The sequence below is a fragment of the Zalophus californianus genome, chromosome 9 (assembly GCF_009762305.2).
Source record: "Zalophus californianus isolate mZalCal1 chromosome 9, mZalCal1.pri.v2, whole genome shotgun sequence".
NCBI lineage: Eukaryota > Metazoa > Chordata > Mammalia > Carnivora > Otariidae > Zalophus > Zalophus californianus.
This window is the reverse complement of record NC_045603.1, coordinates 101,903,678-101,915,140: the sequence shown is the minus strand read 5'-3', so window position 1 is coordinate 101,915,140 and position 11,463 is coordinate 101,903,678. Positions and strand designations below refer to the sequence as shown.

The 11,463-nt window shown below is 50.2% G+C and overlaps 1 protein-coding gene across 6 annotated transcripts in view; it reads left to right on the top strand.

The window, feature by feature from the left end:
- Positions 1–61: 61 nt before the first annotated feature.
- Positions 62–11,463, top strand: part of TEAD4 (TEA domain transcription factor 4) — a 66,609-nt gene continuing 55,207 nt past the window's right edge. For 2 of the 6 annotated variants that reach the window (XM_027595159.2, XM_027595157.2), the window contains exons 1-2: positions 62–314; positions 4,452–4,643. In XM_027595159.2, the coding sequence (XP_027450960.1) occupies positions 4,505–4,643 (139 nt within the window). In that variant the 5' untranslated portion in view covers positions 62–314; positions 4,452–4,504. Of the gene's footprint in view, positions 315–511; positions 579–4,451; positions 4,644–8,014; positions 8,120–11,463 lie in introns of those variants that run through there. The other 4 variants (XM_027595160.2, XM_027595163.2, XM_027595161.2 and 1 more) reach the window with 3 other exon arrangements.

The following is an 11,463-nucleotide window of genomic DNA, read 5'->3' as shown; positions in this document are numbered from 1 at the left end:
CCCGTCAGTCCCATTCTGGGAAAACTCCTCCCTCGGCGCGCTCCGCTCCGCTCGGCTCGGCGCGCCAGCCCCCGGCGGCGGCGAAGCGGGTGCGGGCCGGCGCGGGGTGGGCTCCGGCCGCCGCCCGCCCTCCTCCCTGCCCGGCCGGTGGTCCCGGGCCGCCGCGAGGCTCCGCGCGCTGCCCCCTGTCGTCCCGCAGTGCCGTCGCCGCCCCCCGGGAGCTTAGCGGAGCCGCGGCGACGAGTTGGCGCGCGCGGCGGACCCCGTGGAGCTGGCTTAGCGCCTCCGCCCCACCTTCCCGCACCCTGGGACCGGTAAGGGTGCGGTGCGGCGCGGGGACTCGAGGACCTGGCCAGAGGGCCGGCGTCGGGCCGGGCGTCAGGAACTCTCGCGGCACGTGGAGGCGGCGCGGACCGCGGGCTGGGGCTGGGTGTGGGGTGGGGGGATGCAAGGGGCTTCGCGGGAAGGGGGTCCCGAACGCTGAAAGGCCCAGAAGCGGGAGCGGCGGCGGTCGGCCCCAGCGCCCATGCCTCTTTTCTGCCGGGCCCTTCTCCGACTTGGAAAAGCGAGCCTTGGAGGTAGTGTATTGGCTGGTGGAAATGCTGAGGCTTTGCGAAAGTGGAGGAGATCCCTCCGGAGGGTGCCCAGCTCCCCGGGGCTTGAGAAGCCTGTCGTATTCCACGGTGAGGACCAGCCCGAGGGAGGAGAGCTCCCAGACCCGAAGTGCGCCTTTCCCAGGGACACAGCCTCCGTGCACATGTGTGTAAAGGGGGATTCCGGTCACACACAGTGACTGTCCAATGAGTTCATGTGACCGCCTGACCGTCCCGGCTCCCTAGCTTTGGGTGTATGTGAGGGTGATACCTGTTAACATATGACTCACCTTGGCTGCCAGTAGGCGTATTTGTTTGTGTTGAACGTGAGTGTATTTCCACTCGAGGAGAGTGCTGTCTGAAAGTCTGAGTGTCTCTGAGTTCTTGTGCAGTACCACGTCTGTATGTGTGTATTTCTTTGTGAGGATGTTGGTTTCGGGCATGACTGTTTTTCCTGCCTGCATGACCATGGGCAAAAGACCGTGTTTCTCTGTCTCTCTTGTATGTGTGCAGGGATAATTGGACTGTGGTGGTTGGAGTGTGTGGTCCCCAGGCTCCATTCGCCCTGGACTGGGCAGAGCTGGAAGGAAGCTGTCCACACTTGCCTCCTCCAGGCAGCTGTCTTTCTGAGGGCGAGTGGGTTCTGTTCTTGCCTGAAACAGTTGAGAGAGCAAGCTGGTAGAAGGCTAAAGGAAGTTGAGATCTTTGTCTAGCGGTGATGGGATGGGTTGTTGATCGCGAGAACTGGGGATGGTTCCAGGCTGTCTTGAATCTTCAGGGGTGTGTGACCAGTGCTTTTCAAGTTGGCCCCAAGGACAAAGAAGATGGATGTCTACCAGCCTGGACTATTTTCAGCTGGTCCAGCTTTTCTTGGAGCTAGCTACCCAGTAGTCATATGGAAGAATCTGATTCTTTACAACTTGCTAGATTACTCTCCACTTGGCTGTGGGAAGGGAAAGGGAGTAACTGCGCACATGCTTTAGTGCAGGCCGGGAGGGAAGGGCTGCCTCTGATTTGCTAGTTGACCTGTGGGAAGACACTTCTGGGTGTCTTCAGTTTCCCCATCTCTTCCTTTCTGTTTTGCTTTTTTTTTTTCTTTCTTTCTCCACTTAGGGTTTGATCATTTGAAATATTTTAGAGGCAGGAACTGGGCAGGGAGGGAGCCATGACTGTCCAGGAGATTGGCAGAAGTGACATAGCCTGTGATGGTGTTGGTAGGGGGACACAGGCAGATTAGGCACAGAGTTCTTTCTTCATTCCCACAACAAGGAGATGGGGGCATAATGTTGAGGACTTCTTGGAAGGAAGAAACAAGGCACTCTCAGGGGTGGGGGCTGGTAGCTGTTCCTCCATGCACCCCGAGGATGCAGGTGTTCTGGTGAGAGCCACCTCACCCTCTCACCTGCTTAGACTGGGCATGTGGCCAGGACTTTGACGGCATCGGGTCTCAAGGCAACATTGATGGAATAGAAAATATACAGATTTGGGGCTGGACTTACCTGGGTGCAAATCCCAACAGTCACTTAAAATTGTTAAGGCCCTCAGGCTTAGTTTCCTGATGAGTAATATGGGAGGGGGATAATTAATATCTCTCTAAAACGTTTGTTGTGAAAATTCGGTGTTTGCCAAGTACCCAGCATACTGTATGGCCCGTTCAGACTCAATATGCAGTGTTTCCTAAGTGTATTTCAGCATGGAACCTCTTTTTTTTCCTAAGAACTTCTCTGAACACCCTTTGACAAACCCTGCCCTGTTCATTTGTGTTTACTTAGCAAACATGAGTTGAGCCTTTGCCATAGGCCAGACCCTGTATGATGTTCTTCATCTTTAGGAACCAGGGTAGCTGATGGCCCAGGTGGAGGTGGGGGCAGGGCTTTGTCCTGGGAGCACAGGGTCTGCAACTCCTTTGCTCTAACTCCAGTTTTGCCTTGACCCCAGGATGAACCTGCTGAACGTTATTGGACACTCTGATTTTAGTATCTAACTCCCTCAGGAAACTCCTGGGTGGCTCAGTTGGTTAAGCATCTGCCTTCAGCTCAGGTCATGATCCCAGGGTCCTCGGATTGAGTCCTGCATCAGGCTTCTTGCTCAGTGGGGAGCCTGCTTCTACCTCTGGCTTCCACTTCCCTTGCTTGTGCTCTCTCTGACAAATAAATAAAAATCTTTGAAGACAGGGAAACTGAGACAGGGAAACTAGTGGGACAGTAACTTGCTTAAAATTGCACAACCAGGGAGTCACAGAGCTGGGACTAGAGTCCATTCTGTTCTCACTTCACATTCTGTCTCCTCTTCTCTGAATCCCAATGCTCAGAGCCCCTAGGCACCTTCATCTAAGAGGTGTGGAGGCTGGACTGGTCTGGCTTGGTGACATCTCCCATCTTGTGGCTCAGATAGGAGGCAGAAATACTCCCCTCTGTCCCAGCAGAAAGCACAGAACTGTAGAATCTGAGAATGCCAACTTTGGAAGGGGCCCTCTGGGGGTCTTTAAATGCACTGCCTCACTGGTTTGTACATTACTCCGCCAGGTGGAGAAGGGTCTGCTTATCTTTCTAGATCTCCTGGGTTGCGAATGTCGCAACGTCCCTCGACTTCCATTCTGGAGTCTTGCACTGGTGACGGGCACAGAGTGATACCTGTTGCCTAATCAGCGGCTCCTCTCCTCCTCAGTGCAAGTGGAGGACATGGGTCACCAGCTTTGCTCTGTGGCCTTTCCTGTAGTCGAGGTCAGTCTGGGGGCAGTGGGAAATTCAGGGCTTGTGAGGGTGGCTTTACCTTGCCTGTCTTGCTTTGCCCCCCATGACCCTTTGTTGGCAGGGGTTGGGGCGACAGCTCCCTTTAAAGCTCTGAAATTGGAGCTGAACAGCTGCTCTCCCGTGCCCCCCTCCTTCCCCCGGGGGTTTAACCAGCTCAGGGGCCCAGGTGGAGGTGGGGGCAGGGCTTTGTTACTGGGCAGTGCTGTCTCCAACTCTGTGTTCTAATTCCAGCTTTGCCTTGACCTCTTCTGAATGACAGTTCTCCCCTTGCTTTTGGTTTCTCCATTTAGATAGTAGGGGGACTCTAATCACCTCCTAGGTGATATGGTCCTGGAACCTTCAGCTGGTAGCAACTGGATCTTTGTTTGGGAACATTTCTGCTGGAACTCCAGTCCCTAAGATGGGTGCCCACACCCTCCTGCCTTTAATACCGGCAGGCCCCTGGAAAGGCAGGAGGATGGGCCCGGCTCCTGGTAGTGTGGGCCAGCTCCATCACCGTGCCGAGGGTGGGCGGGCCCCCGTGGGTGGGGACCTGGCTTCCTTTGACCCAAACTTCATGGGAACAATAGACTTCAGAGGAGTCACCAGGGGCAGGAAATGGGAGCTGTGCTAAGGCAGGGTGACCCTCCTGTGGGATGAGATTGCATATCCGGCTGAAAGGAAAGGCAGGGTGTTGGGGGCAGTGCAAAGGGCTGATGGGGAGGGCTGGTGACACATAGGGTGGGCCTCTTCTTCCCAGGGTGCCCTTTGCTTAGAGTGAAACCTGAGCTGCTTAGAGCCCATTATTTGGTGGAGCCGTCTGCTTTGTGTCTTACCAGCAGAGGTATTGTGGTGTGTGCCCGCGTCAGCTCTTGCCAAGCTCACCCCTGCCAGAACCATGAATTCCCCTTCCCTTAAAGCCCTTGAGAGGTCTTCGTGAATTGTCCTGGCCAGGATAAAAGGCTAGTTTTGTTTCTTCCTGGCTGATCTCCATCTTGGCTTTGAGCCTTGAGTAATAGTTGACGAGGGAGGCAATTTGTTCAGTAGGCAGAGCTCTGGGTGGGGAGGCAACAGGCCTGGGTCAGCTGGACAACATAAAAGGATTTTTTTTTTTTTTTTTTTTTAGTAACAGAGCAATAAGACAACCAGGACAGGCAGGGGGAGATTCCTGCTTGAAGCATGTGGTGGATCGTTCTTGGAGGCAGAGCACACTTCTCTTGCCTTTCTCTCTGGGAACGAAGAGCGGACTTGGTGAGAGGGCTCAGGAGAAGAGGAGCAGGCTTTGGGAGAAGGGAGACCCTGCACCGACTTGCCTTTGGTGAGTTCCGGTGGCCGGGTTTTTACACATCAGCCCTGCCAAATCAGAGGGGGAGGGAGAGGTGGCAAAATGATATCCGTTGTTACCATTTTTCCTTAATGTGGCAAGATCTGGAAATGGCAGGCTGGTAAGCCTCTTTTTTAAAGATTTTATTTATTTATTTATTAGAGACAGAGAGAGAGAGAAACAGCATGAGAGGGGAGAGGGTCAGAGGGAGAAGCAGGCTCCCCGCTGAGCTGGGAGCCCGATGTGGGACTCGATCCTGGGACTCGATCCTGGGACTCGATCCTGGGACTCGATCCTGGGACTCGATCCTGGGACTCCAGGATCATGACCTGAGCCAAAGGCAGATACTTAACCAACTGAGCCACCCAGGCGCCCCAGGCTAGTAAGCTGCTTATTGAGTAGGGGACTCCACAATGGCACTGAGAGAACTGCTGGCCAACACAGTCACCCTACCAACTCCTGGAAACGTCTAGTTGAGGTTCGCAGAATGTTTAGTAAGGACTTGGAGTCTCATTTTTCTTGGGTTCAAGAGAAATAAATAGGATCGGGCTGCTGCAGCAGTAAGATGAATTTGTAGCTGGTTGAGAGGCTACCCTGGCTGCTCATCCTGAGCTCACGTCGCTGTGGGGGGGGTTAGGTCTCTGGTGACAGGCCACGGAACTCTCATTTTGGCTTCGTCCTCTCATCAGTTCTGTGGGTGTCTAGGATAGCAAGCAAGGAGGACAGAGCCAGGGTTCAAAATCATCTTAATTGTCTAAATGCTGAGATTAAGCAGAAATGGGAGATGAAAAACCATTTTTTTTCTGTTAAGATTAATATGTGCTCACTGTAGAAAACCTTTATAAATTAAAGAAAAAATGGTACACAATGCCACAACCCAGGGATGAGCACGGTTAATATTTTGGTATATATCCCTCCAAATTTGTGTTCATGCAAATAAATTTATGTATTTTAGCATAATTACAATTACACTGTATCCTGTTTTTTTTTCTTACTGAATACTATCTAGTAATATCCTGTATCATAAAAAATAATTTAAAGCCATAATTATAAGGATCTGGATAAGATTACCTTACATGGATACACCTTAATTTTTTTAACTACACAATACCAAACTTTCTTTAAGATTTTATTTATTTATTTGTCAGAGAGAGCACAAGCAGGGGGAGTGGCAGTCAGAGGGAGAAGTGGGCTCCTCGCGGAGCAGGGAGCCTGATGCAGGACTCGATTTCAGGACCCTGGGATCATGACCTGAGCCGAAGGCAGACACTTAACTGACCGAGCCACCCAGGCGTCCCCTACCAAACATTTTTGTAAGTTGTGTTCAATTTTTAGCCATTAAAAAATTCCTTGACGTTGAGTAATGTTAAATATGTATACTTATCTTAAGATGAACTCGAATAGTTTTAAATATAAAATCCTGCATTTAAGTATGTATAGAATAGGAACTTACTATCTCAATTCTTGGGGGAGAAAACTTGGGTTTTGGTTGATGAAGGAAGGGGAAGGGAAACGAGCATTTATTGTGTGCCTATCAGGTGCCAGTTCTAGACATTTCTGCCTATATCACCTTGTTTAATTTTCATGGCAGCCCTGTGAGATAGGGTTTGCTGGTTTGTTTTTGTTTTGTTTTTCAACCTCTACAAAAGAGGAGGAAAATCACAGAGATTAATTCTGGGGTTGGAGTTTGAACCCAGGTCAAGCTGACTCTTCCCCCTGCCCTTCCCACCCTGAGCCTGTGTGGGCCAGTGGTGTGGCGGGGTCTGCATCAAGAACCCTAGTCTGGTAGGCTCTGTGGCGCTCTGGCCACATTGGGAGCCGTGTCTGGTTTCGGAGATTGGATACACCCTGACTTATTACGTACTGAGTTTGCCTATATTGTGGATATTGTGTGTGTCTTAGCAGAGGGGGAATAGCGGGTTGGAACCTGTCCCTCCCTCAGGGTGCTGTCATTTCTCACTGCCAGAAGGCAGGCCCTCTTTGCAGTAATATGGATCGGGTCCATGTGATGTGAAGTCAGTTTCACTCTGTAGCACTACATAGACCTACATGGAATTTCATGATGTAGGATGATGTAGATAGAGCTTGTTAGGGCTGCTTTGGAGGAGGTTTCTATAGTGGGTGGGAAATGGCACTTCTAGGGCTTCTGCTTCCTCCACGTGGTCCTGGGCCTCAGTTTCTCCCACATGCAGCAGGTGGGGATTGCCCTAGGCAATGAGGGAGGGATTTTCCCCACCTTGCCATTCAGGGATTCCTGCTGGCAGGAGGTAAAGATAAGCTATCTCCAGAGCTGGAGGCAAGGCTGAGAGATGTGGGGTGGGAAGGGGCCTTGTCTGAGCTGTTGGAGGAGATGGAATGGGGAGTTGTGGGAGTTACTGCCAGGCTCCCCATCACGTACCAGCTGAACGAGCAGGTGTGAAGGACAGGCTGCTCCCCTGAGGCTGGGGCAGGGGAAGATGAGTAGTGGCCACAAGCACAGACCCCAGAGCCGTACTGCCTAACAGGAGTATAATGTAAGCCACATATGTAATTTTAAGTTCTCTAGGAGCCACATTTAAAAAATAAAAAGAGGGGAACCTGGATGGCTCAGTCGGTTAAGCGTCTGCCTTCAGCTCAGGTCATGATCTGGGATGGAGTCCTGCATCATGATGGCTCCTTGCTCGGCATGGAGCCTGTTTCTCCCTCTGCCTGCCGCTCCCCCTGCTTGTGCTCTCTCTCTCTGTCAAATAAATACAATCTTAAAAAAAAAAAATTGGTAAAATGAATTTTAATAATATATCAAACAACTATGTCTAAAATATTATCGTTAAAATGTGCCATCAATAGTAAAAAAAATATATTAATGAGATAGTTTATATTTTTTCATACAAAGTGTTGGGAATCTGGCATGCATTTTACACTTAACAGCACATCTCACTTTGGACGAGCTGCTCTTCAAGGGCTCAATGGCCACATGTGGGTGGTGGCTAGTGTTTGGACAGTATAGCTTTATAGCCCGCCTGCCTGGGTCTGAATCCCTTTTCTGCAGCTTACCAAGCTATGTGGCCTTGGGCAAGCTATCTAACTGCACTGTGTCTTACTCTCCCCTCCGCAAGTTGAGGAAAATATTAATAGAACCAACTTCATATGGTTAATGTGAAGATTAAATTAGTTAATATTTGTAATATGCTTAGTTTTTTACATGGCACATACTAAACTATACAAGTGCCTATCAAATAAATGGTCCTTAAACTCTGGACAGGCTAAGTTTTAAGTTTGTAAGAGGGCGGGGCCAGGGATATGCTGGGAACAACCCAGTCCTGGAGTGTCCCTATGTGTAGGCTGTGCCTCTACCCTGTAGTTCTACATAATGAAATTGTCTTCAGATCAGATGGAACTAATCTACTATTGCTGAAAAGAAGGCCCGCCTTCTGGAAGTGAGAAGAAATGTCAGCACCCGTATGATAAGACAGGTTCCAGTCCATCAACAGGTGTGTCCTGAGCATCTGTCCTGCTTGGGGCTTGGAAACTGTGCTGGGTGGCGCCGAAGAAGCAAAAGCATCCTCCGAAATGCTCCATCGTAAATTGCATGACCTCATGTTGGAATGGGGGTTGAGGTCACTTCCAGCGCTTGGAGGTTTAAGCAATAGTTGTGCTGCTTATGCAAGAGAGGAAGCAGAGCTGTATTAGTGGCTTCTGATACCCTCCTCCAAGCTCTGCCAGCCCCAGCCCTGCCAGCCTGCCTCTCTTGGCATTGGCCCCCACCGCCTGCACCTGCCCTCAGCCACTCCACAGTGGTCACAGAGCACCCACCGTGTGCCTGGCACTGTGCCAAGGGGCAGCGGGAGAAACGTGGAACGGAAGACCTGGTCCCTGTCCTCAGGGGGTTTGCAGTCCAGCAGGGGAGACGGACTGAGTAGCAAACACTGAAAACCTGCAAGATTAAGGAAGGGCTAGTTAGAAGCGCAAACTAGTGCTGAGGGGATGCCTGGTAAAGATGATTCATTCTGATGGGGCCAGGAGGGGTCAGGGAAGGCTTCTCAGAGGAGGAGGCACTTGAGCTGGCTTTGAAGGATGGGTAGGGTTTCGATAGCTCTGTGCGTGTGTGTGTGTGTGTGCACACGTGCACATGCCAAGAGTGCGTGTGTGAGCGGGAGCAAGAGGTGGGGCGGGAGAGAGGGAGAAATACAGGTGAGAAGATAGGAAAAGTGGTGATCTCAGTGTCATGGTCATAAAATTAGAGGAGGGGAGATAAATAGGCTTTATGAGAGGTGGATTTGAACTGGGTAATCTGGGCAAAATAAGGAGGACTTTTTAAACGTTTATTTTTAAATTCATGTACAGCAAAATTTACTCTTTCTAGTGTACATTTCTCTGGGTTTTGACAAATGCAAAGTGTTGGGTATTCCCCAGCACGGTCAAGATACAAAATGGCTCCATCTCCCCCAAAGATTCCCTCATGCTGACACCCCTTTGTTGTCTGTACGTCTGTCCCCACCCCATGCCCATCCCCTGACAACATGGCTCTGTCCACTCCTGTCATTGTGCCTTTTCAAGAATATCAGATGGAGTCATACAGTATGTGGCTTTTGGGTCTGCTTCTTTCACTTAGCATGATGCCTTGATTCATCCAGTTGTGTGTATCAATAGCTTGTTCCTTTTTATTGCTGTTTAGTACTCCATTATATGCATATACTGCAGTGTGCTTATCTAGTCACTGGTGGACGGACTTTAGGTTGTTTCCAGCCTTTGTTGATTTTGAATAAAGCTGCTGTGAACATTTGTGTACAGGTTTCTGTGTCAACACAGGCCTTCATCTCTCTTGGATAAATAGCAAGGAGTGGGATTATGGGTTCACATGGTGGTGTATGTGCGATGGGTGAAGACACGCCCAGCATATCCCTGGCCTCTCCCTCTTACAAACGCCCAGACACTTGGCGCAAGTGTACCACTCTGCATTTCCGCGGGTGACTGGTGCTCCACATCTTCAACGGCACTTGGTATTGTCGGCTTTCTTTCTGTTTCTGTCTTTGACAATGTAACAGGGGTGTAGAGGCATCTCATTATGGTTTTAATTTGCATTTCCTGTGATGACCCGTGATGTTGAACATTTTTTTGTGTGTGTTTATTTGCCATTTATACTTCTTTGATGAAATGTCTATCCAAATCTTTTGTCTATTTTTTCTTTTGATGGTTATGTTTTGAGAGTTCTTTAATATTCTGGATACAAGTCCCTTGTGGGATGTGCAATTTACACATTTTTGGAGAAAATTCATTTAAGGAGAAAATCTCCACAAGATGTTGGGTGTGAACGACTCTGAAAGCAAGGAAAGAGTTTGGTTGGTGTCCTGAGCCTTGGCCTTTCTTCAGGGGACCCAGGTGAGGCAGGGGGCAGGGAACACCCAGGGAATGACCTATGCAAAAGAAAGGAGGAGGAGGAGGGAACAAGGTCCTCTATGTAGTTCTTTTCCTGGCTCAGCACCTGCCATAGAGTATGCTTCCGAATAGGGGGCATGGGTGGTTTCTTGCTTTGCTAGGTACCTGGTCTACTCCTCAGGGCCCCTGGCTCAAGCTGGGCCAGCCCCATCCAGAACAACAAATGCTTGTGCCCAGTCTGGGTACCAACCATTTGCATGGCCTTGTTACCAAACTGGATGACCATGTATTCTGGAATGGGAGGTGGGGTGATTATTGGGTCTGCAGGGGTAAGCCACTGGTAGGTGTGTGGCTGGTGCAAGAGAGAATCAGTGCGGTGAGATTTCTGGGTCAGGGTGGGTCCTCTGTGATGGTGACCTCAGCCTAGGGTCTGAGGGCTCTGGGCCATTAGAATCTTTAGAGCATTGCAGTCTGCATCTCTATCCCTGTCCTGTCAGGGTGGCTCTGAGGCAGAAGAACATTTCTATGAAAGGTGACCGAGGGTAAAATAGGTGCTGCCTCTCCTGCGTCTTATCTGAACCCAGACCAACCTGTGCCCCGCTCCTGTGTCCTGGCAGCTGGGGCACTGTCCAGATGCTGGAGCCTTCATTCTTCCCAGGGGCAGGCCTTTTCCAGAGATGATTAAGGCCTGTCAGGTGGCCTGTAAGGTGGAGAGAGGCCTACGGGAGCCTTGTAGGTTCCCAGCAGCTCCCTGATGCTCTGGACCTTTGGGGGCTGTTCCCCAGTGCTGAGAGCTCCTCCCTGAGCAGGGTGTGTACCCAGAGCCCCCCCCCCACCTTGGTGCCCTGTGCTGCGTGGGGGCCCAGTGTGGGCACACCCTCGGGTCCTGGCAAAGTGGGGCACAGTGATGTCTCTGGGAAAGCCGCTGATTGGAGCAAACCCACCCAAGGCTGGGGAAAACGAGCACTTGTTGAGCAGCCGTTGGGCTCATGGAAATAAATTGGTTCAGTCCGTGCCCAGGGGGAGACACTATTTGACAGGATTCAGTGGCAAAGCGTGTTAGGCAAAGATCCTAGTTCTGGGATCTACTTTGAGATCTGAATTTTCACAGGACAGGAGCACTTAAAGTGAAGTCCACTAGTTTGGTTCAGTACTTTTGCCTCTCTAGAACTTTATGACCTTTGCTTTATTTTAGAATCCCGAAGAAAGGCCCCAAGGAGAAAAAAGTGCAAGTCTTACTCTCCTCATCTTAAAAAAGAAGTTAATAGCCTCACCATCCCCCCCACGCCTTTATTATTATTATTTTTTTTTTTTTAGTAGTTTTGGGTTTACAGAAAAATTGAACAGAAAATACAGTTTCTTCTCTTCTCCCCCACTTACTTATTCCCATTATCGACATCTTGCATCCGTGTGGCATATTTATTACGTTGATGAGCCAATATTGATACTTTATTATTAA